Source organism: Canis lupus, chromosome 1, assembly GCF_003254725.2.
Source record: "Canis lupus dingo isolate Sandy chromosome 1, ASM325472v2, whole genome shotgun sequence".
Taxonomy (NCBI): Eukaryota; Metazoa; Chordata; class Mammalia; order Carnivora; family Canidae; genus Canis; species Canis lupus.
Window position 1 is genome coordinate 94,863,166 of NC_064243.1, and position 24,073 is coordinate 94,887,238.

The window sequence follows — 24,073 nt, forward strand, 5'->3', positions numbered from 1 at the left end:
GTGTGTGTGTGTGTGTGTGTAAGAGAGAGACAAACAGAGACAGAGAATCAGAGATGTGAGAAAATATATGAAAGCTTTACCACAGAAAGTAATATCATCTTTAGAAAGATTACTCTGGGGACACCTGGGTAGCTCAGTGTTTGAGCCTTTGGCCCACAGTGTGATCCTGGGATCTAGGATCGAGTCCCACATCAAGCTCCTTGCAGGGAGCCTGGTTCTCCCTCAGCCTGTGTCTCTGCCTCTCTCTTTCTCTTTCTCTCTCTCTGTCTCTCATGATAAATACATAAAATCTTTTAAAAAAACAAAAAAGAAAAATTACTTTGGCTGTAGGATAAAATGGATTAGAGGGAGATAAGCTGGTGACAGGGAAACCATGGAGACAAATATAGCTTATAAAGTCCCAGAGATATGGAGGATTTGAATAAGTCAATGCTGGAATTATTGAAGAAAAGGGAACAGAGACAAATTGAAGAGAGTTAACTAAACATAATCTTTCAGCATCAAGCAGTAATGCCCCCTCTCTAAGGATCCACACTAGTGTCTTCATATCCATTCTAATTGAGACTGCATCCCATAGTACACGCAAATATGTTTGGCTTGGAGACTAACACTTACTTAACAATCATAAAAGATGAACAATCTGTGTTGATGACCAGATGCTACATATCCTAGAAAACTTCCAAAAAATAGCTAGATAACAAGTAATATCAGTTGCAAGAGCATGTTATCTTGATCTGGGGACTCCTTCTTGGCTAATGGAAAAAATATATTAAAAAATTGAAAGAAGTTTAAGATTAAACTTGTTAATGACAAGTTAATCCAAAGAGCTAAATCTAAGGAACTTTATTATTTACAGAGATACATTACAGAGAGCCAAAACATACCAATGTACTATACAAGTTTCTGAGACTGTACTATAGTCTTCTTTTTAATATTCTTATTATGTAATACTATCTTAACCTTCCATTATAGTGATAATATTTTGGATAATGAAAATGCACAGTACAAATGTTTTTCCTTAAAATATTGACTATCTCATTATTCTCCCAGGATCATGGACTAAGTCACATTTCTGATTTTATACTTGAGATCAACAGGAGCATAATGGCTAAATTTTACTAAGGATTTGATGTTTTGGGCAATATTTACATACATTAATTAATGTAATCTTTTCAGCAGCTCTGTGAGATAGGTCACTATTATACTTGTATTTTTTAGAGATGAATAAACTGAGACACAGCAAGAATAAGTAAATTACTTAAGGTCACACAATGAACTAGCAGAATTCCCATCCAGGCATTCCCATCAAAACTACCTCACCCCTAATTATATGATCATCTCAACAGATGTAGAAAAAGCACTGGACAAAATTCAACACCTGTTTATAACAAAAACTTTCAACAAAGTGGGTTTAAAGAGAACATACCTGAACATAATAAGGCCATACATGAAAAACCCACAGTTAGCATCATACTTAATTGTGGAAAACTGAGGTTTTCCACTAAGATTAGAAACAAAACAAGGATGTCCACTCTTGCCACTATTATTCAACATAGTACTAGAGGCGCTAGCCATAGCAATCAGATAAGGAAAAAAATAAAAGGTATCCAAATTGGCAAGGAAAAAGTAAAACTGTCACTATTTGCAGATGACATGATACAATAGATAGAAAACCCTAAAGATTCCATTAAAAAACTATTCCAACTAATAAATTGATTCAATAAAGTTACAGGATACAAAATTCATAATCAAAAATCTGTTGCACTTCTATACACAAATAACAAAGTAGAAGAAAGAGAAATTAAGAAAATAATTCCATTTTCAAATGTACCAAAAAGAATAAAATACCTAGAAATAAGCTTAACATAAGTGGTTAAAGACCTGTACTCTGAAACCTATAAAACATTGATAAATCAAATTGAAGATGACACAAAAAAATATCTCATGCTCATGGATTGGAAAAAATCATATTGTTAAAATGTTATATACTCAAAGAAATCTACCAATTTATGCAATCCTAATAAAAATGCCAATAGTATTTTTCACAAAACTACAGCAAATAATTCCAAAATTTATATGGCACTTCAAAACACTAAATAACCAAGATAATCTTGAAAGAGAGGAAGAAAGCTGGAGGTATCACAATCCATTTCAAGATACACTGCAAAGCTATAATAACCAAACAGTATGGTACTGGCACAAAAACAGACACATAAGTCAATAGAAGAGAATAGAAAGCCCAGAAATAAACCCATGATTATAGTCAATCAATCTACCACAAACAAGGCAAGAAAGAATATACAATGGGAAAAGAGTCTCTTCAATAAATGGTGTTGGGAAATCTGGACAGCTACATGCAAAGAATGAAACTAGGCCACTTTCTTACACCATACACAAAAATAAACTCTAAGTTAATTAAAGACCTAAATGTGAGAGCTGAAACCATGAAACACCTAGAAGAAAACATGGGCAGTAATCTTGGACATCGAACCTAGCAACATTTTTCTAGATATATCTCTTGAGTCAAGGGAAATAAAAGCAAAAATAAAACAGTCCAGATTACACCAAATAAAAAACTTCTGCACAATGAAGGAAACCATCAATAAAATGAAAAGGCGGAGGAGCAAGATGGCGGAGGAGTAGGGTCTCCAAATCACCTGTCTCCACCAAACTACCTAGAAAACCTTCAAATTATCCTGAAAATCTATGAATTCGGCCTGAGATTCAAAGAGAGACCAGCTGGAATGCTACAGTGAGAAGAGTTCGCGCATCTATCAAGGTAGGAAGACGGGGAAAAAGAAATAAAGGAACAAAGGCCTCCAAGGGGGAGGGGCCCCGCGAGGAGCCGGGCTGAGGCCGGGGCGAGTGTCCCCAGGACAGGAGAGCCCCGTCCCGGAGGAGCAGGAGCTGCACCGACCTTCCCGGGCGGAAAGGGGCTCGCGGGGAGTTGGAGCAGGACCCAGGAGGGCGGGGATGCCCTCGGGCTCCCGGGGACAGTAACAGCAACTGCGCGCCCAGGAGAGTGCGCCGAGCTCCCTAAGGGCTGCAGCGCGCACGGCGGGACCCGGCGGGACCCGGAGCAGCTGAAGGGGCTCGGGCGGCGGCTCCGCGGAGGGGGCTGCGGGGCCCCGGGAGCAGCTCGTAGGGGCTCGGGCAGAGGAAGAGGCTCCGTGCGGTGGGGGCTGCGCGGTTCCAGGAGCAGCTCGGAGGGGCTCGGGCGGCGGCTCCGCGGAGGGGGTTGCGCGGCCCGGGAGCGCGAATCCACCAGCGCAGGCTCTAGAGCACAGGGCGCCGGGACACAGCCCAGGATCCCGCCTCCCCCGGGACAGGCAGAGGCCGGGAGGGCCCAGGACAGCAAGGACGCTCCTGCCCCAGCTGAGCAGATCAGCGGCCCCGCCCCGGAGCCTCCAGGCCCTGCAGACGGAGTTCCTGCCGGAGCTGAATCCAGGTTTCCAGAGCTGCCCCGCCACTGGGGCTGTTCCTCCTGCGGCCTCACGGGGTAAACAACCCCCACTGAGCCCGGCACCAGGCAGGGGCACAGCAGCTCCCCCAACTGCTAACACCTGAAAATCAGCACAACAGGCCCCCTCCCCCAGAACACCAGCTAGACTGACAACTTCCAGGAGAAGCCAAGGGACTTAAAGAACACAGAATCAGAAGATACTCCCCGGTGGTTCTTTTTTTTGTTTGTTTGTTTTTGTTTTTGTTTTTGTTTTTGTTTTGTTTTGCTTTTTGATTTGTTTCCTTCCCCCACCCCCTTTTTTTTCTCCTTTCTTTTTCTTTCTCTTTTTCTTCTTTTTTTTTTTTTTTTTTTTTTTCGTTTTTTTTTCTTTTTCTTCCCTTTTTTTTTTCTCTTTCTCTTTTCTTTCCTTCTTTCTCTCCTCTCTTTTTCTCTTTTTCCCAATACAACTTGCTTTTGGCCACTCTGCACTGAGCAAAATGACTAGAAGGAAAACCTCACCTCAAAAGAAAGAATCAGAAACAGTCCTCTCTCCCACAGAGTTACAAAATCTGGATTACAATTCAATGTCAGAAAGCCAATTCAGAAGCACTATTATACAGCTACTGGTGGCTCTAGAAAAAAGTATAAAGGACTCAAGAGACTTCATGACTGCAGAATTTAGAGCTAATCAGGCAGAAATTAAAAACCAATTGAATGAGATGCAATCCAAACTAGAAGTCCTAACGACGAGGGTTAACGAGGTGGAAGAACGAGTGAGTGACCTAGAAGACAAGTTGACAGCAAAGAGGGAAACTGAGGAAAAAAGAGACAAACAATTAAAAGACCATGAAGATAGATTAAGGGAAATAAATGACAGCCTGAGGAAGAAAAACCTACGTTTAATTGGGGTTCCCGAGGGCGCCGAAAGGGACAGAGGGCCAGAATATGTATTTGAACAAATTCTAGCTGAAAACTTTCCTAATCTGGGAAGGGAAACAGGCATTCAGATCCAGGAAATAGAGAGATCCCCCCCTAAAATCAATAAAAACCGTTCAACACCTCGACATTTAATTGTGAAGCTTGCAAATTCCAAAGATAAGGAGAAGATCCTTAAAGCAGCAAGAGACAAGAAATCCCTGACTTTTATGGGGAGGAGTATTAGGGTAACAGCAGACCTCTCCACAGAGACCTGGCAGGCCAGAAAGGGCTGGCAGGATATATTCAGGGTCCTAAAGGAGAAGAACATGCAACCAAGAATACTTTATCCAGCAAGGCTCTCATTCAAAATGGAAGGAGAGATAAAGAGCTTCCAAGACAGGCAGCAACTAAAAGAATATGTGACCTCCAAACCAGCTCTGCAAGAAATTTTAAGGGGGCCTCTTAAAATTCCCCTTTAAGAAGAAGTTCAGTGGAACAGTCCACAAAAACAAAGACTGAATAGATATCATGATGACACTAAACTCATATCTCTCAATAGTAACTCTGAATGTGAACGGGCTTAATGACCCCATCAAAAGGCGCAGGGTTTCAGACTGGATAAAAAAGCAGGACCCATCTATTTGCTGTCTACAAGAGACTCATTTTAGACAGAAGGACACCTACAGCCTGAAAATAAAAGGTTGGAGAACCATTTACCATTCGAATGGTCCTCAAAAGAAAGCAGGGGTAGCCATCCTTATATCAGATAAACTAAAATTTACCCCAAAGACTGTAGTGAGAGATGAAGAGGGACACTATATCATACTTAAAGGATCTATTCAACAAGAGGACTTAACAATCCTCAATATATATGCTCCGAATGTGGGAGCTGCCAAATATATAAATCAATTATTAACCAAAGTGAAGAAATACTTAGATAATAATACACTTATACTTGGTGACTTCAATCTAGCTCTTTCTATACTTGATAGGTCTTCTAAGCAAAACATCTCCAAAGAAACGAGAGCTTTAAATGATACACTGGACCAGATGGATTTCACAGATATCTACAGAACTTTACATCCAAACTCAACTGAATACACATTCTTCTCAAGCGCACATGGAACTTTCTCCAGAATAGACCACATATTGGGTCACAAATCGGGTCTGAACCGATACCAAAAGATTGGGATTGTCCCCTGCATATTCTCGGACCATAATGCCTTGAAATTAGAACTAAATCACAACAAGAAGTTTGGAAGGACCTCAAACACATGGAGGTTAAGGACCATCCTGCTAAAAGATAAAAGGGTCAACCAGGAAATTAAGGAAGAATTAAAAAGATTCATGGAAACTAATGAGAATGAAGATACAACCGTTCAAAATCTTTGGGATGCAGCAAAAGCAGTCCTAAGGGGGAAATACATCGCAATACAAGCATCCATTCAAAAACTGGAAAGAACTCAAATACAAAAGCTAACCTTACACATAAAGGAGCTAGAGAAAAAACAGCAAATAGATCCTACACCCAAGAGAAGAAGGGAGCTAATAAAGATTCGAGCAGAACTCAACGAAATCGAGACCAGAAGAACTGTGGAACAGATCAACAGAACCAGGAGTTGGTTCTTTGAAAGAATTAATAAGATAGATAAACCATTAGCCAGCCTTATTAAAAAGAAGAGAGAGAAGACTCAAATTAATAAAATCATGAATGAGAAAGGAGAGATCACTACCAACACCAAGGAAATACAAACGATTTTAAAAACATATTATGAACAGCTATACGCCAATAAATTAGGCAATCTAGAAGAAATGGACGCATTCCTGGAAAGCCACAAACTACCAAAACTGGAACAGGAAGAAATAGAAAACCTGAACAGGCCAATAACCAGGGAGGAAATTGAAGCAGTCATCAAAAACCTCCCAAGACACAAGAGTCCAGGGCCAGATGGCTTCCCAGGAGAATTTTATCAAACGTTTAAAGAAGAAATCATACCTATTCTCCTAAAGCTGTTTGGAAAGATAGAAAGAGATGGAGTACTTCCAAATTCGTTCTATGAAGCCAGCATCACCTTAATTCCAAAGCCAGACAAAGACCCCGCCAAAAAGGAGAATTACAGACCAATATCCCTGATGAACATGGATGCAAAAATTCTCAACAAGATACTGGCCAATAGGATCCAACAGTACATTAAGAAAATTATTCACCATGACCAAGTAGGATTTATCCCTGGGACACAAGGCTGGTTCAACACCCGTAAAACAATCAATGTGATTCATCATATCAGCAAGAGAAAAACCAAGAACCATATGATCCTCTCATTGGATGCAGAGAAAGCATTTGACAAAATACAGCATCCATTCCTGATCAAAACTCTTCAGAGTGTAGGGATAGAGGGAACATTCCTCGACATCTTAAAAGCCATCTATGAAAAGCCCACAGCAAATATCATTCTCAATGGGGAAGCACTGGGAGCCTTTCCCCTAAGATCAGGAACAAGACAGGGATGTCCACTCTCACCACTGCTATTCAACATAGTACTGGAAGTCCTAGCCTCAGCAATCAGACAACAAAAAGACATTAAAGGCATTCAAATTGGCAAAGAAGAAGTCAAACTCTCCCTCTTCGCCGATGACATGATACTCTACATAGAAAACCCAAAAGTCTCCACCCCAAGATTGCTAGAACTCATACAGCAATTCGGTAGCGTGGCAGGATACAAAATCAATGCCCAGAAGTCAGTGGCATTTCTATACACTAACAATGAGACTGAAGAAAGAGAAATTAAGGAGTCAATCCCATTTACAATTGCACCCAAAAGCATAAGATACCTAGGAATAAACCTCACCAAAGATGTAAAGGATCTATACCCTCAAAACTATAGAACACTTCTGAAAGAAATTGAGGAAGACACAAAGAGATGGAAAAATATTCCATGCTCATGGATTGGCAGAATTAATATTGTGAAAATGTCAATGTTACCCAGGGCAATATACACGTTTAATGCAATCCTATCAAAATACCATGGACTTTCTTCAGAGAGTTAGAACAAATTATTTTAAGATTTGTGTGGAATCAGAAAAGACCCCGAATAGCCAGGGGAATTTTAAAAAAGAAAACCATATCTGGGGGCATCACAATGCCAGATTTCAGGTTGTACTACAAAGCTGTGGTCATCAAGACAGTGTGGTACTGGCACAAAAACAGACACATAGATCAGTGGAACAGAATAGAGAATCCAGAAGTGGACCCTGAACTTTATGGGCAACTAATATTCGATAAAGGAGGAAAGACTATCCATTGGAAGAAAGACAGTCTCTTCAATAAATGGTGCTGGGAAAATTGGACATCCACATGCAGAAGAATGAAACTAGACCACTCTCTTTCACCATACACAAAGATAAACTCAAAATGGATGAAAGATCTAAATGTGAGACAAGATTCCATCAAAATCCTAGAGAAGAACACAGGCAACACCCTTTTTGAACTCGGCCATAGTAACTTCTTGCAAGATACATCCACGAAGGCAAAAGAAACAAAAGCAAAAATGAACTATTGGGACTTCATCAAGATAAGAAGCTTTTGCACAGCAAAGGATACAGTCAACAAAACTCAAAGACAACCTACAGAATGGGAGAAGATATTTGCAAATGACATATCAGATAAAGGGCTAGTTTCCAAGATCTATAAAGAACTTATTAAACTCAACACCAAAGAAACAAACAATCCAATCATGAAATGGGCAAAAGACATGAACAGAAATCTCACAGAAGAAGACATAGACATGGCCAACATGCACATGAGAAAATGCTCTGCATCACTTGCCATCAGGGAAATACAAATCAAAACCACAATGAGATACCACCTCACACCAGTGAGAATGGGAAAAATTAACAAGGCAGGAAACAACAAATGTTGGAGAGGATGTGGAGAAAAGGGAACCCTCTTACACTGTTGGTGGGAATGTGAACTGGTGCAGCCACTGTGGAAAACTGTGTGGAGGTTCCTCAAACAGTTAAAAATATACCTGCCCTACGACCCAGCAATTGCACTGTTGGGGATTTACCCCAAAGATACAAATGCAATGAAACGCTGGGACACCTGCACCCCGATGTTTCTAGCAGCAATGGCCACGATAGCCAAACTGTGGAAGGAGCCTCGGTGTCCAACGAAAGATGAATGGATAAAGAAGATGTGGTTTATGTATACAATGGAATATTACTCAGCTATTAGAAATGACAAATACCCACCATTTGCTTCAACGTGGATGGAACTGGAGGGTATTATGCTGAGTGAAGTAAGTCAGTCGGAGAAGGACAAACATTATATGTTCTCATTCATTTGGGGAATATAAATAATAGTGAAAGGGAAAATAAGGGAAGGGAGAAGAAATGTGTGGGAAATATCAGAAAGGGAGACAGAACATAAAGACTGCTAACTCTGGGAAACGAACTAGGGGTGGTAGAAGGGGAGGAGGGCGGGGGGTGGGAGTGAATGGGTGACGGGCACTGGGTGTTATTCTGTATGTTAGTAAATTGAACACCAATAAAAAATAAAAAAAAAAAAAAAAAAAAAAGAAAAGGCAACCTACTAAATGTAAGAGAATATTTTCAAGTACCGGATAAGGGCTTAAGTTCCAAAATATATAAAGAACTTATAAATAAATAAATAATCAGATTAAAAATGGGCAGAAGACCTGAATAGACATTTTTCTGAAGAAGACATACAGATGGCCAACAGACACATGAAGTGATGCTCAACATCACTCATCATCAGTGAAATGCAAATCAAAACCACAATGAAATATCACCTCACACCTATCAGAATGGTTAAACTCAAAAAGACAAGAAATAACATGTGTTGGTGAGGATGTGGAGAAAAAAGAACCCTCATGCATTGTTGGTGGGAATGTAAATTGGTGCATCCACTATGGAAACAGTATGGAGGTTTCTCAAAAAAAAAAAAAAAAAAATGGCTGAGTTGGTGGCTGAGTTGGTGGCTGAGTTGGTTGAGTGTTTGACTCTTGGTTTTGGCTCAGGTCATAATCTCCTTTGTGAGATGGAGCCCTGTGTTGGGCTTCATGTTCAGTGGAGAGTCTTCTTGGGATTCTCTTCCTCTGCCCCTCTCCAGTTTATGTTCTCTCTCTCTCCCTCAAATAAATAAATAAATAAATCGTCTTTTAAAAATTAAAAATAGAAAAACTGTATGATCTAGTAATTCTATTACTGGATATTTACTCAAAGAAAATTTAAAAACTAATTCAAAAAGATATATGTACCCTCCATGTTTATTGTAGCATTATCCACAATCGCCAAGATATGGACATAACCTTACTGTCCATCAATAGAGGAATGGATAAAGAAGGCACAAAGAAGATGTGGTACATTATGTATATATAATATATTACATTATATATATTACATTATTATATATTATATATACTACATTATTATATATACATTATATATATATAATGGACTACTACTCAACCATAAAAAAGAATGAAATCTTGCCATTTGTGACAACATGGATGAACCTAGAAGTATTATGCTATGTGAAATAAGGCAGACAGAAAAGACAAATACCATATTTCATTTATAGGTAGAATCTAAAAAATAAAACAAAAGCAGGAAGAGACCCATGAATACAAAGAACAAACTGGTGGTTGCCAGAGGGGATGGGCAAAATGGGTGGAGGGCGGTGGGAGGTACAGGCTTCCAGTTACAGAATGAGAAGTCATGGGCTGCAAGGCACAGCCTAGGGAATGGCCATTGGTATTGTAACTGGGTTGTATGGTGACAGATGGTAGCCATGCGTCTAGTAAGCATAGCATAAAGTGGAGAGTTGTCCAATCACTGCTTTGCACACCTGAAACTAACATCACATTGTATGCCAACTATACTGCAATTAACCTCCCCCTCTCACCTATCTGGAAGTGTGTTCCATGACTTCACCACATTTGTTGAATTTTGTAGTTTTATGCTACTTATTTGAAAGAATGCTGCTGGAATCGTCCTCATCCACAGTGCCCCACTATATAATTCTGAAAATAAAATTAGAAACCATTTTCATTTGAAAACAGAGATAGAAAGAAGAAAGAAAGAAAGAAAGAAAGAAAGAAAGAAAGAAAGAAAGAAAAGAAAGAAAAGAAAGAAGAAAGAAAGAAAGAAAGAAAGAAAGAAAGAAAGAAAGAAAGAAAGAAAGAAAGAAAACAGAGATATTCTTTAGATCTCATCATGCCCTTGAACCAGCCCGTCATAAAAATTTTCAGTAACAACAACTGGTTTTGTTCTCAGAAATCCCCCAGCCCAGACCAAGGGTGTCAAGGTCTAAGACCACAATGGGAGCTTCCTCTTGGCGTAACAAGTTACAAAACAGAGTCCACGGCCGCCACACCAGAGACAGCTGTGACTCAAATGAGTTCAGCCTCCTGGCTGTCCAGGCCTAGACATCCACACTGAGGTGCAATGGCCATCTGTCTGCCTGCCTGACCTCTGCCTTGTTGTGTAGCCAGCCTTCCCCACTTGGATCACGCTGCTTCAAGCCTCTAGTTGATGAACCAGGATTCTGGAGAACTCCAGTTACACAATGCTCCCAGGCACCTCTAATTCAGACCCTGAATATGGAGCCTGGCTCAGACTTGATCAAAGATCTCCCTAGACACAGACATCCTGTGGTAATGGCCCCTGCCTAGAGGCCTTCTCTTCTCTGCTCATTGGTCCTGGATCATGCCTCTGACACCTGGCCTTTTCAGCGCACCCTCAGGGGCTCCCAGCAGCTTTTGCAACATACTCCATGCTTCCTATCAAAGCCTCAGGCCAGAAATTATGTCATGCATTTTGCTACGAAAAGAAAAGGAAACAATCAAAATCAGCCAGTGGATCTTTTCATGGACAAACGGTGAGCTCAGGGATACTCACATAAAAATTAATTTTTTATTAGGCTACCTGCACAATGATCATAAAACACACATGAGGATTCCCCATGTCTTCCATATACTTTCAAAATAGCATGTTTTCCATATATTAATTTCTTCTTTTCTTGGTAAATACTCACTGAGTGCCAACAGCAGAGCTGTAGGGACAAATAAATGTGATTCTGTTTTCAGGAACTTTAAAATCTAATGAAGGAGGGATACACGTAACCAACCATCTGTTACATGAAGCAGATAAGAGAATGAAAGCCAGTGCTTTCATAATAGATGTTAAACTAATTACCTAAGTGGATGGCGCATTTCACTTTCTTGTCAAGATGATGCAGCCAAGGCACCTGGTCAAGGACCAAGTCCAGTCACTTGCTGGCTCCACCCCTGGTCAGCCAGAGGGCCACCCCCTCCTGTCACAGACCCTGGGTAAGAAGAGTCACACAACACAGCAGAGACAAGGCAAGTCAGATGTGCAGATCTGGCTGGATGTGTGGGGAATGAGAATCATTCACCTCTTTACTTAGTCAACAGCCCACTATCTCTCAGAACCACCCCTGTCCCCTCAAGGAGTCCCTGCTTTCTTGGAGCTTGGAATAAGGGAATGAGCAAATAAGTCAGAGCTCCCTGCTTCAAAGTGATAAGGGCCAAAGTCCAGGGAGGGGAAAGCATCCTCTCCAGCAGTATTGCTGGGCAGCTTGACCTCAGTCATGGGGCTGCCAGACAGGACACTGCCAGAGCATCAGGTCAACACGGGAAGCCAGAGCTGAAGGAGGAAGAGAGGCCAACCCTCACGGCACAGCATCTCCATCCTTGCCTGAAATGAAATGATATGTGCGCTGACAATTCCCTTTTTGGTGGAAGTCCATTCGATTGGGTTTTCTGTCACTTGGAGCTGGAAGGGGCTTGCCAGTAGCCTAATCCTTACATTGCCATTTCTTATTAGTCTACATACAAAATCAAGCAACCACTGAGTTCCGAGAAGCGTTCCTGTGGGCAGTGCTACTGTCTCTTTCTCACTGCCACCCTCCCACTCAGTCCTGAGCCCACCAGCAGCAGTGAAGGAGGAGGGATAACTTTCTGGCCAACCCAATCCATGCAAGTCAACCCAGTCAGTCATTTCTAGACGATGGAAGAGGAAGATGCTCATAGAGGCTCTGGGAATGAGGGTACGATGGATGCAGGGGAATGTCCAGCCTCATCCCTGGAGAACAGGGCCACAATCAATGACCTAGGTGTCTTTTTCATGTTAAAGCGCACTCTAGCCTCCCACTCCCTCTTGCCTCACCTTGCAACAATACTCACAAGGGAAAGGCCCTTTTTTCTTCTAGGTATATATGCAACCTGTCCTCCAGCAAGTGAATCCCACCACTTACAGAACTTAGAACGTGTAAAAATCAAACATCGGTAGTGATGTAAATTTCCCAAAGATCAGGTTTTCAGGCTCGCTAAAGTAGAGCAGGAGTTCATCATGACAAAGAATTGTAAATTCTTACTATCGCAATTTTATTATTATGATCTAGAAAACCAACACTGTTTTCTTCGCCTTGCGCTATAATTCAGAATAGATCCTTTGACTTTCCCTAACAAGGAATTTACTCTGATATCTGCCAACTCTATGTTCCACATCTGCAAAAACTTTTTTCAGAAATTATCCTTATACTTTAAGAAAGCCTAGAATAGGGGCAGCTGGGTGGCTCAATCAGTTGAGCAATGGACTCTTGGTTTCGACTCAGGTCATTTATCTCAAGGTTGTAGGATCAAGCCTCGTGTCACGTTCCATGCTGAGCGTGGGGTCTGCTTCAGATTCGCTCTGTCCCTCCCCTCGCATGCCCTCTGGCTCTTTCTCTCTCTGTCAAATAAATAAATATTTTTTAAAAAGAAAAGAAAGCACAGAGTAATTTGGTGTTTGCTCCCTTAAACTCTCTAAAATACACCTTAAACTCTGTGACTCACCCTCCTTGAGTCCTCCAGTTTTTTAAACTCTTACCAATGCCTGCACGTCCTACATCATACAAAAGGATATGCTTTGGAATGTCAAAGCTCACGGGGTTTCTTATCAGAACTTCCACGAATCAACGCAACGTTGCAAAGAAGCCCCAGAATCACAGACACACAGCAGCAGGCTCGCTTGGTGACAGTACACAGCTACTCATTTTTCTTTTCATGTTGTAATACTGTTACTGTCGCCAGGCTCCTATTTGCAAGTTTTAGACATCAAAAACACAACACATGTAAAGCTAAATCCATAATCTTGATAATCTCCAACCATTTGAACAGATGTCTATAGACATGTATTATTTTCTTTTTTTTTTTTTTGACATGTATTATTTTCCTTAAATCTGCCAAATCTGAGACCTTAAAATAGATCCTGGTTCTTTAAATATTTTCTTCCTTAATAGAAGTTGTGATTAAAGTGACTTTCTTTGAGCTGAATCAAATTATTGCATTATTTTTTAAAGCTAATTGGGGTCTTTCTCCTGTATCTGCTGGCCTTTAGATGAAAACTCTACCTGCCATCTTTAGGACACTATTCCCAGGGACCAGGATAGGGTAGGGGCTGCGGGTTCAGATCAGCTGTATACCAGGACAGGGAACACAGCACCTCAGGCTTGAGAAGGCAACGGTGTCAACTGGGACAGGATGGATATCAGATTTCCTGACTGCTCATATGCTCAGAAATCCAAACTGGAGCATATCCATTTTGTACAATAGTTGATGACAAATGACTCGATTCCACATAACTGGATTGCCACCTCAGCCACCGTGAGCCTGGGTTTGTAATGACTGACGGTGCTCCTAACCCCATGAGCTCTCTCCCCATCCACATCCTGAGGACACGCAAGCACACGTCCCAGCACACAGAGGTCACTGTGCCACCCCTGCTGTCAATTCACCACTCCCAGAAACAGCACACTTAGCTCAACTTTATCAAGCTCTCTGGTTGCCTGGGGATGCATAGATGTTAAAATAAAAAACTAATTAGAACCGTGAGTCCTGCCGGCAGTGCCTAATTTAATGTCTCGAGGCAGCCAGGCACTCCTGCTGTCATCCAAGCTTGTAATTGCCCCGCTGGCTCACAAGCTCCAGAGAAATCTTCTGCTGGGCCTTGAACACCCCAAGCAATGGGATGCCACTGACAGGAGCAGATGCGGCACAAGGTCTCAGCCACAGCGTCCAGGGGCTGCCCGAGGTTACCGACCCACCACAGGTTGCAAACAAGATGCGCCAGCCCCATCTCCAGTGGCCCAATGAACATGTGGCACAGAAATCCCTTCTCCATGAGCGACAATCACTAAATTAGCTGATGGAACCACAAGTGATAGGGTCCCTAAAGGCCACATCTCAATAAAACTCGGGCTGACATAAATTTCAGTATCTGACACACTGGTTATCATATTCCCTGAAGGGCACATCCAAGAAAAATTCCACTTTCCAGTTCAAGTAGCAAACTTTTCCATGTTCCTCTCCCTGAGTTAGCTATAACTAACACACCCACCGTGAGTATCTTATCCAGGGTACTGCCCAGAAGAGACACATTACACCAGTTTTTCTCCTACGACTGTGCTATCAGGCAATAAAAGCTCCGTTGTTACCATTTGTACCTGGAAAAAAAAAACATCAATTCAACCTGTAACATCTTAGTGTCTAAGCCGTGATCAACAGTAAATGACCAAGTCAGCCATGGGGGCGTTATTCTGAATAATTAAACAATCATGTGGGCCTCTTGAACAATGCTTTGTGTAATGGTAATAGGTCACACTGTCATACTCCTTTTTGCAATATTTACAAGTTGTGTGTAATTTTTCTTAACACCGGATAAAAGACAATTCTAAAGCATGTAATCCCACGCCATAGAGCTCAAACAAGGAATAACAAGCATATCTATTTTGAAGGAACATATTACCTTTGGTCTAATGCCTTTCAGAAATATGCTGACATAAATAGTTCAGTTTTTATAGGTTATTCAGCACAAAGCACCCAATGCCTAAAGCAATCGGCACACACGGTGGGCCACAGGTGGCAGGTAGAGTGGGCACCTTGCAGAGGTCACTCTGAAGAATTTTGTATGTGGAAGCCAAGCCTTTCAAGCCTCTAAAAAGTAAGTGGGGAGAGACTCTTGGATCTATCATTTCCAAATTGTCTGAGCTACTTTATACTATTATATTCAAAGTCTAATTTTGACTTAAGGGAGAAGATTCAACTTAAAATTTGCTCAGTTAATTGAGATGTTTCTGTTAGTGATTATGTCCTTTATGAAGTACTTTTGCATGATTTGAGTGTTTTTTTTTTTTCCCAAATCAACTCAAAGCAGATTTTCATGACCTCCAGTCCCCACCCCAAAATACCCCCTTCCAGGCCTGGGAGGGTCACTAATGACATATCCTTGGCTCATTTTGTTTGCTTTTGCTTAAACAGTCTCCCAAAATCGTATGCTTGAACAGAATTTGTTCTCGCCTGTCACTTTGTGTTGAGAGTCACCATGGACTTTATAAGTTTTTTGGAGGGAATGTGTTTTTGTTTTTTCCCTGTTTCCAAAAGTTTCCTCACCACCTCTGTATTTCTGGGAGGTGCATTCAAATACTATAAATAACGGTTTGTTTACTGGTTTGTTGAAGGTTCTTTCCAAAAAGTCTGAGCTCCAGTGCTTGCTAAAACGTGTACCCATATATCCTGCACTCATTTTCCCTAACATGTTTTACTACATCAATAATGGACTCCCCATCCACCTGCTCACAGGCATACCCTCTGACAGGCTCCCTTCATACTCCAGGATGATTAACTCAGAAGACTGGACTCACTTTAGATAAACACAAAGCGGTTATGGAGGCAAAGAAAAGCCTGAACCAGTTAAAACCCTGGAAGGATGTTAGTCCATATTCATCAAGGCAAAATTCCTTTACAGACTATATGGAGCCTCTTAGCACTCATGACATGACTGGAGATTGAGTACGTTCAGTACTCAATAGCAATAAAGAATTTTGATGACACTTAGCAAATAACTACAAGAATCCATATCTACTGAAAGAACAAGACTCCTAAAAAACAAAACCCTCGAGAAGAGACATATGACAAACACATTTACTTAAATAAATGCTCATGGGCGGCCTGGGTGGCTCAGTTGGGTAAGCGTCCAACTCTTGATTTTGGCTGAGGCCACACATGATCTCAGGGTGATGGAATCAAGCCCCACACGGGGCTTTGTGTTAAGCAGGGAGCCTGCTTAAGATTCTCTGCATCACCCCCTGCCCCTCCCACACGTGTGCCTCTCTAAAAAAATAAACAAATTCTTGTGATTTTATCCTTCTTAGCAATTATAGCACTATAACCAGTTACTAAGTTCTGCATGCATGCATATTTTTTATTCCAAATTATTAAGGCTAATCATGTCACCAGGTTAGGATAATTCATACACTACAAGTGTCTCACTACTATATCAAACAATGTATGTTACTTACATTTTAAAAGGATAATACTGCATGATAATTTCTATTACAGAATTATATTAATGCACTTTCATCAAAGAAGTTGCAATAAGGCTTTAGCACATAAAGAAGCCAAGGCTCCAATGAAGGGAGGGTTCAACTCTGGTACAAATTTTCAAATTGAAGTGTAAGCGTGTTTATTGCCTAGGTCAAGCACTACATAGTACATGAAGACCATAGGTTGGTTTCCCATGATGGCCAGCACATGGGCTTGAACGACACCCCCAAGTCATGGTCAGACATCTCTCTTATGGATGTAGGATTTAAGGGGGGAAGAGAACAGGTGTCAATACATAAAAACAAATTCAGATTATCACTCCTAGAACAGCAATTCAAAGTGTATGCCCCACCTGTAGTGGGCCAGAAATATCTCTTTCTTTCTTGCAACAAGAAGGGCACTTTTGATAGGGGAAGGAATCATAAGGAAACATCTAGAGAAAATTACAAGTATTGAGACTTAACAAAGTGAGAACAAGTCAGTCATACTCACTAAACTAAATCCCTGGATCTGCAAAAATGTCATCCTTTATATCAAACAATCACCATCAATGACTGAAATTTCTAACATAGGCTTCTGTCCTTTTTCAGCAGAGATGGGAGGAGGGCAGCAGCTCTCACTTCTAGCTTATACTTTACTTACATGGATGGGGAAAATAATTCAGCTGTGAATTAACTTTCAGTTGTGTTGTTCCCAAGTGGGGAGGGGGTACCCATAACTCCTCAGAGCGATGCACAATCCAGAAAACAGGTTTATGACGCTAAATACACAATCAAAATGTTGACATTTTCATACTTAGATTACATCCCTTTTTCCTCCCAAAGGGTCTTGGAATTCACAAAGGAATCGTGGATTCACAAGAATAATTCTAAAAGCAAAGCGCTATCACCTTCTTCCATTTGTGGCTCTTGCTAGGAAGTAAAGGAGCCAACGACAGCCTACATAACAACTTCCAGAAAGCAGGGCTCTCACTTGGAATCTATATTCCAACTTCTTTCTTAAGTTATTTAAGAGGACAGATCCATATTAGAACACTCTCATCTTACTCAGGACAGAGAGTTCTAGAAGGCAGACCAGGTGAATGTTCACATTTTTTTAAGGGAAAAAAAAAATATATATATATATATATATTTATCAGATACTAAGCTGTATATTAGATAATGCAACTTGTTTTATCTTCAAAAAGACAGAGAATACAGAGCAACAAAACAAGCCTGTGGTCATGGCCATTTAGACACATTTTCCCTCCTGTGTATCATCTTCCTGTTATAAAATTTCCCACGGATTAAAAAGATTCATACCACACATGTGTAATCTCTGAGATGTCAAATCTTTCAGGCAAGTCACATTCCTTGACAGGACTTCTTTGGCTGGAACTCACCCGCTCCCCTGGGCTGACCCCTGGCTGACCCATTTACTACTGAGAACCTGCTTGTAAAGAGGTGACTATGTCTTTGGGTCCATTTGGGGAGAAGATCTTTGTCTTTTTTTTAACTCATATACAATTCTTATTAATTTCTTATTAGTCTTCAAGAATATTTCATTTTTGTTCATTTTAAAGTTCTGTCTGAAAGGATTATTTGAGTTTTGAAAACTCTAAGCGGGGGGTGTCTGGGGGAGAACAGCCAACAAAACACTTGAGCAATATTGATGTTCGTGATTTCTTGCTTGTAGCTTAAATCCCACACTCCTGGCCAACTCTTCTAGAATTTCTCAAATGATGGGGCAGAGCAAGAAACACCCTGCCCACCTTGACTTAGTAATAACAGATTGTAAATACACGTTGGTGTACTTTGCTTGTATGCACACAAAACTCACACTTCCCAAATATGCAGGAGTTAAAGAAAAACTGAGCAGGTCCAACTAGCTCGTGTAGACATGAGACTCCTTCACCATTTACTGCTTCTGCTACAAATGAGGCGGCCAGATGCAATTACCGAAAAATTATCAAAGGCAATTTTGTGTGGTCTTCATGAATCTTTAAATCTGCCATGTCATTTAAATATGTACTCGATCGACACTTGAAGAGTGTCATCTTTCTGGTGATCTGGTCAAGGACTTTAACGTTAGTATCTAAAACGTCCTTAGCAAGGCAAATTGGTTTTTAATTTATCGAACTTTTTCATAAGAGGACTAAATACACCCAAATAAATAGAGGCTGAAAAGCAAAAACTAGCAACAGTATCTGGGGAATCAGCCAGAGCCCCAGAGGGACTGAGCGTGGAGACACAGCCGGTTCCCACAGGGGCATCTGCGCGGATATTCAGCCGCCCAGCACCCCGGAGCATGTGACTCCTGAGAAGGATGCTCAGTGTGAAAGAACCTGATACCCTCCCCACCCCCCGTGCATTTCAGACAGTAAAATACTAACTGAAAATAAATACCAAAACGACTGATGTTGCCAACATGCTGTAATCACAACTAAGGAGATGAGAAAGGCAGCACGGCACTCTGCTTTCTCCCATGGGAAGGATTTTTGAAGCCACGTTTCCTTTAAGTACGAGTGACCTCCAGTGACTTTTTCATGGTACCTCAGAGTAGCCCGTTGAATCATTCTACAATTTATTAATGTCAGCAAATCATCTAGTGGTGGTTGTTTTTAATTTCTTAGCAAAAGGACAAGGGCTCTATGGCAGGATCTAAGGGTTTGATTTTATGTAAATGCCCCCTGTTTTAATGAATTCAGAGCAGTTGCAACACCAAGCTAAATTAAAAATGCGTCTGAAACACAGGGCAGTATTTGCTCCAAGGAGATTAAGGCTCATTTTTTTAGGAGTGACTCATGCCAATATGGCATTAAATGAGCTGATAGTAGATGATGACACCACAAAAATCATCACAGTCCTGCGGCATCCATGGATGAATGAGTAGGAGAGTGACTTTAGGTGTAACAATTTTACACTTTAGCAAACTTCCCAGGGAGGGCAGAGTGGGGACCCCAAGAGCTAAATCTGGATCCCCAGCAGCAGGGTTAGTTTCTGAGCAAGCCTGCTACCTACTTTCTGGAAACGCACACTAGCTTGTCCTAAGCCCTACACCTGCTTTCTCTCTCTGTGTGTGTGTGTGTGTGTGTGTGTGTGTGTGTGTGTGTGCGCGCGCGCGCTTTAATTCCTTTTCTTGAAGGAGATGGGGCAGGGAAGGAGGACAGGAGGGACTTTTTTTAAAAAGCCCTCAAGGAAAGAAAAGCCCCAGGATGGAGACTTCAGTCCGAACAGCACTCTTAGAACTTTTTCGGATTTTTCAGAGTCAAATACCTCGAGGTGGGCTGAGTCCCTGCGGCCCGCAGCTTCCCTAGGGCAGACGCGCCGCTACTAGCCCAGGACCGGAGCCTAATGCACGGGGCCTCGGTGAACCTACAGCACCAGGAGCGCACGCACCACAACATGCGGGCAGGGACAGTCGTCAAGAGCCGGGAAGGCAGGCTGTCCTCCCTCCGGCTTCCCCCGAGGTGCGGGCACCGAGTCGCGGGCTCCGTCCAGGGCAGGGGGCTGCGCAGCGGAGCTCCCCCCACCCCACCCCACCCACCCCCGGGCGCGCCCGGACCCCGGCCCCGGATGGCGCAGAGCGCCGGCTGCAAACGCGTGCGCTACTGCAGGACCCGCCGCTTCCCACTGACACGCTCCCTACAGCACGCATCCGCACCGCAAGGAGATAAATGCCCACGCCGGCCTGCTGGCCTGCCCCGATCGGAGGCTCTTCTCTCGCCGGACTCTCCGCGTCTCGGGATGCTCCCGCCGGGTTTCAGCTTTTACTAGAACTTGAGCTTTCTCAACGAAGATTCAGCTCCCAGACAAAAAAGTCGAATACAGGTCTTGCTGAATTTCGGACTTGGCAGGAGGAAAGAGCATCGATCACACCACCCCAGCTTGGCGCTGGTACTTGGAGATGCTTTTTAAACGTCTCCCTCTCAAAGCAACAAAACAAAACAAAACAAACAAACCGACAAAAAGCCCCCGCCAGCGATCCCACCTGCACATCTTCGCTACCGATCAAAACACGAATTCCTAAGTTGCCAATGCAAGTTGCACGAGATGCGCCGTACTCACAAGGATTCCCGGCCACTACGGGGCTCCAGGGCCGAGCAGACAAAAGGAAGAGCATCCCGAGGAAGGCGCCCGCGGCTGGGTCCATGGTCCCCCCGCCCCAGGACCCGAGGCGTCGGGCAGCGGCTCCGCGCGGGCCTGGCCTCCCGCTCCCTCCCGGCCCGGGTCGCGCTGCCTCCGCGGCGCTCTGCGGCCCCGCGCGGCCGGCGGGCGGGAGCCGCACCTGCAGCCACACCCACCCCGCCCCCGCCCGCCCCGCGCCCGCGCCCGCGCCCGCGCCCGCGCCCGCGCCCGCGCTGCGGGCTCGCGCGGCCCCGGGCGCCCCTGGCGGCGGCGGGCGGAAGTGCGCTCGGACCGCGGCCGGCCGGCCCCCTGCGCGGCGCGGGGAGCTGGGGGCGGGGGTGCCCGGGGGTCGCCGCGCCTCCGCGGGTCCCGGCTCCCGACCGCGCGCGGCTCCACCTGCTGCGGGCCCGGGACGCGAGCGTCGCCCGCGGGATGCTGCTGGAGGACCCGCGAGACGCTGAGCGTCAGCGCCGAGCTCCGGAAAGTGTCTCCCGTCGCCTGGGGTTTGGGTTATCCGTGGAAAAGGTGAAGTTGGGAGAGAAATGGCCAGTCGGGTTGGGGAAAAGCATTCGCATGCACTGAAAGCGATGGCAGAGAGGACTCTGCTTTCTGAGCTCATTTAATGATTCGTAGTAAAAAAAAAAAAAAAAAAAAAAAAAACACCCTGATGAACTCCATACATTATTCACGCATCAAATCATCACGTCGAACGCCAAACTTTCGCCGAGATGTATATCCGCTTACAGCTCAATAGGGATGGGGAAAAAATTATATAGTTAGTTGGATAGATAAATAGATGCTGAGATCTATTTAATTTTAAGCCCTACCCCACTTGGGGTATGGTGTCAGCATTTTATTACATATATTCCTGCTTGGAGATTTGAGGGCTGCGACCAGCAGATAGAGAAAACCGTAAACTGGCACCCTGACAGGGGAATGTTGTTCCAAATACCTCACAGAAGTGACCTCACGCCAAATAGGTGAATTGAATAGATTTAATTGAAGAATGAAGGGTTTGGGATCCACTTGTATCTACCGTATGTGTATTGCTTTCCACTCAGGCTCTTTCACAACCGTTCCCAAAAGGGACATATATATTTTTAAATGATGGAATATTAAAGGAAAAGCATATCAGAAAAGGGTGGAGGGGAGGCTGCGCTGCATAAAGAGAAAAGCCAGGTGGCTCACAGAGAGAGAAGACCCCTGATTGGAAATCAGTCACCGGCTCCGTGGCCGCCTCCCCTCCCCGAAAGGACCACCAGCAGATGTAAATCCAGCAGTGGTAAGCATAGCGTCTCAGATCGATACTCTCCTAAAACTGTGATCAGACTCGTGACAAATGTGCTGAGGTTGGGGAACAGGCTCCAGGCATTCTTGTACTTTCCAAAGTGATAAGAATAGGAAAGGAACTTTCACCTTTAGCAGAGCCCCACGTGCCTGACAACAAAGCAAGCAGAAAAAGTATTTTTAGTCTTCTTATTTTGCCTTGGTGAGGGGGTGGGGGGAGCGATGCCAGAAATGGAAATTTTATTTTTTATTTATTTTCTTCCTTTTATTTCATTTTTTGTTTTACTTGAATTCAATTTGCCAGCATATAGTATGACACCCAGGGCTCCTCTCATCACCTGCCCTCCTTAGCGCCCTTCACCCAGTTACCTCATCCCCCCACCCAACTCCCCTTCTGCAACCCTTTGTTTGTTTCCCAGAGTCAAGAGTCTCTCATGGTTTGTCTTCCTCTCTGATTTTTAGTCCTCTCTTGCCTTCCCTCCTTCCCTTTTAGCCCTTTTCACCACTTCTTATATTCTACATATGAGTGGGACCATGTGCTAATTGTCTTTCTCCAATTGACTTATTTTCACTCAGCATAATACCCACCAGTTCCATCAACATGGAAGCAAATGGTAGGTATTCATCCTTTCTGATGGCTGAGTGATAGTCCATTGTATATATAGACTACATCTTCTTTATTCAAGAAATGGGAATTTTAAATAGTTTTGACAAAGTCATAGAATTAACAGCCAGAAGTGCTGAGAATTAGACCAAAATATAGACATTCTGCTTTCTCCACCCCCTCTTGGGCCTCTGGGAATTAGGAACACTTCCCTCCCACCTCAGCAAAAGGCAGTGGTGGGGAAACACTGACAGCAAAACTTGTCCGGAGGTGTATTTGGAACCTTGCAAAAAGCCACAGGCATTGCAATGACCTTCATTCATTCATCATCAGACACTTTTCTGGGACCCGCCAGGAGTTCTGGGACTGGAACATTTTATTTCTAATTTTGTAAAGCAAATATGAATTAATGATTTACATTAAGGGTCTAATATATTTTTAAAACCACCTATAGACCAAGTATTTGTGTGTGCGTGTGTGTGTATGTGTGTATTCCTAGTCTAAATAAATGGTCACAAGTAAATACTACGCCCATTTAACAGATAGGCTGGACCTCAGAGAGGGTAGAGATGTGTCCAGAGTCACACAGCAAGCCAGGATTGGAAGCCAGGTTAACTGAGGTCTGAAAACTCCTTCTCCCACCTTCTCCCAGAGATAGTGTCTCTGCAACGGAGGAATTGTCACCCTGTGAAAACTGTATTCAGTGGTTCACAGGAAACCCATTTAGAATGCATTAGTAAGCACCTCAATAATTGATGCCAATAAAATGAAAAAGGACAGTGATGGTAAATCACTTGAGCAGGCATTAGGATGGATTTTTACAGGTCAGATGAGACCCAGCAGCAGAAGGGAGTGAGACCCCTGGGTGGCCTTGCCCCCTGCAGTGCACAGCATTGAGCTGTTAAGAAAAAATTCAACTGAGTAAACTTTAAGGTCTATTTGACTTTATTAATTGATTCAGGAATCCAGTAACATCCCATCTAGCAAGCGGAGGGGAATTCTAAAAGGCTTTAGAAAGGGAAAGGTTTTTAAAGAAAGGACAAGGGAGTCATAAACAGAAAAAAAAAAAAAAAAGATTATTTGGGGTGAGGTCATCTTCCTTTAGGGAAAAGTAGTCTTTTTAGGTGGATTACTTCATCTTCTCTTAGGGGTTGGAGAGGGCCCATGTGACAGATTACCTTATTAGCTTATTGATGCTGGCTGGAAAAGTCCTGACTGATCAGTAAAGGCTGAAACTTTAATTGGCTTAGGTAGTAAGCCCCAGTTTGGTGGCTTGGTCTGGCATAAGTGACTCCATTTGGGGGCTTGG

At 43.0% G+C, this 24,073-nt stretch overlaps 1 protein-coding gene across 2 annotated transcripts in view; it reads right to left on the reverse strand.

The window, feature by feature from the left end:
• The window catches only part of LOC112644832 (contactin-associated protein-like 3), a 197,621-nt gene extending 176,598 nt beyond the window's left edge, over window positions 1-21,023 (reverse strand). For both annotated transcript variants that reach the window (XM_035709076.2, XM_049092996.1), the window contains exon 1: window positions 20,814-21,023. In XM_035709076.2, coding sequence (XP_035564969.2) covers window positions 20,814-20,898 — 85 coding nt within the window. In that variant the 5' untranslated portion in view covers window positions 20,899-21,023. The remainder of the gene's footprint in view (window positions 1-20,813) is intronic.
• Window positions 21,024-24,073: the final 3,050 nt, after the last annotated feature.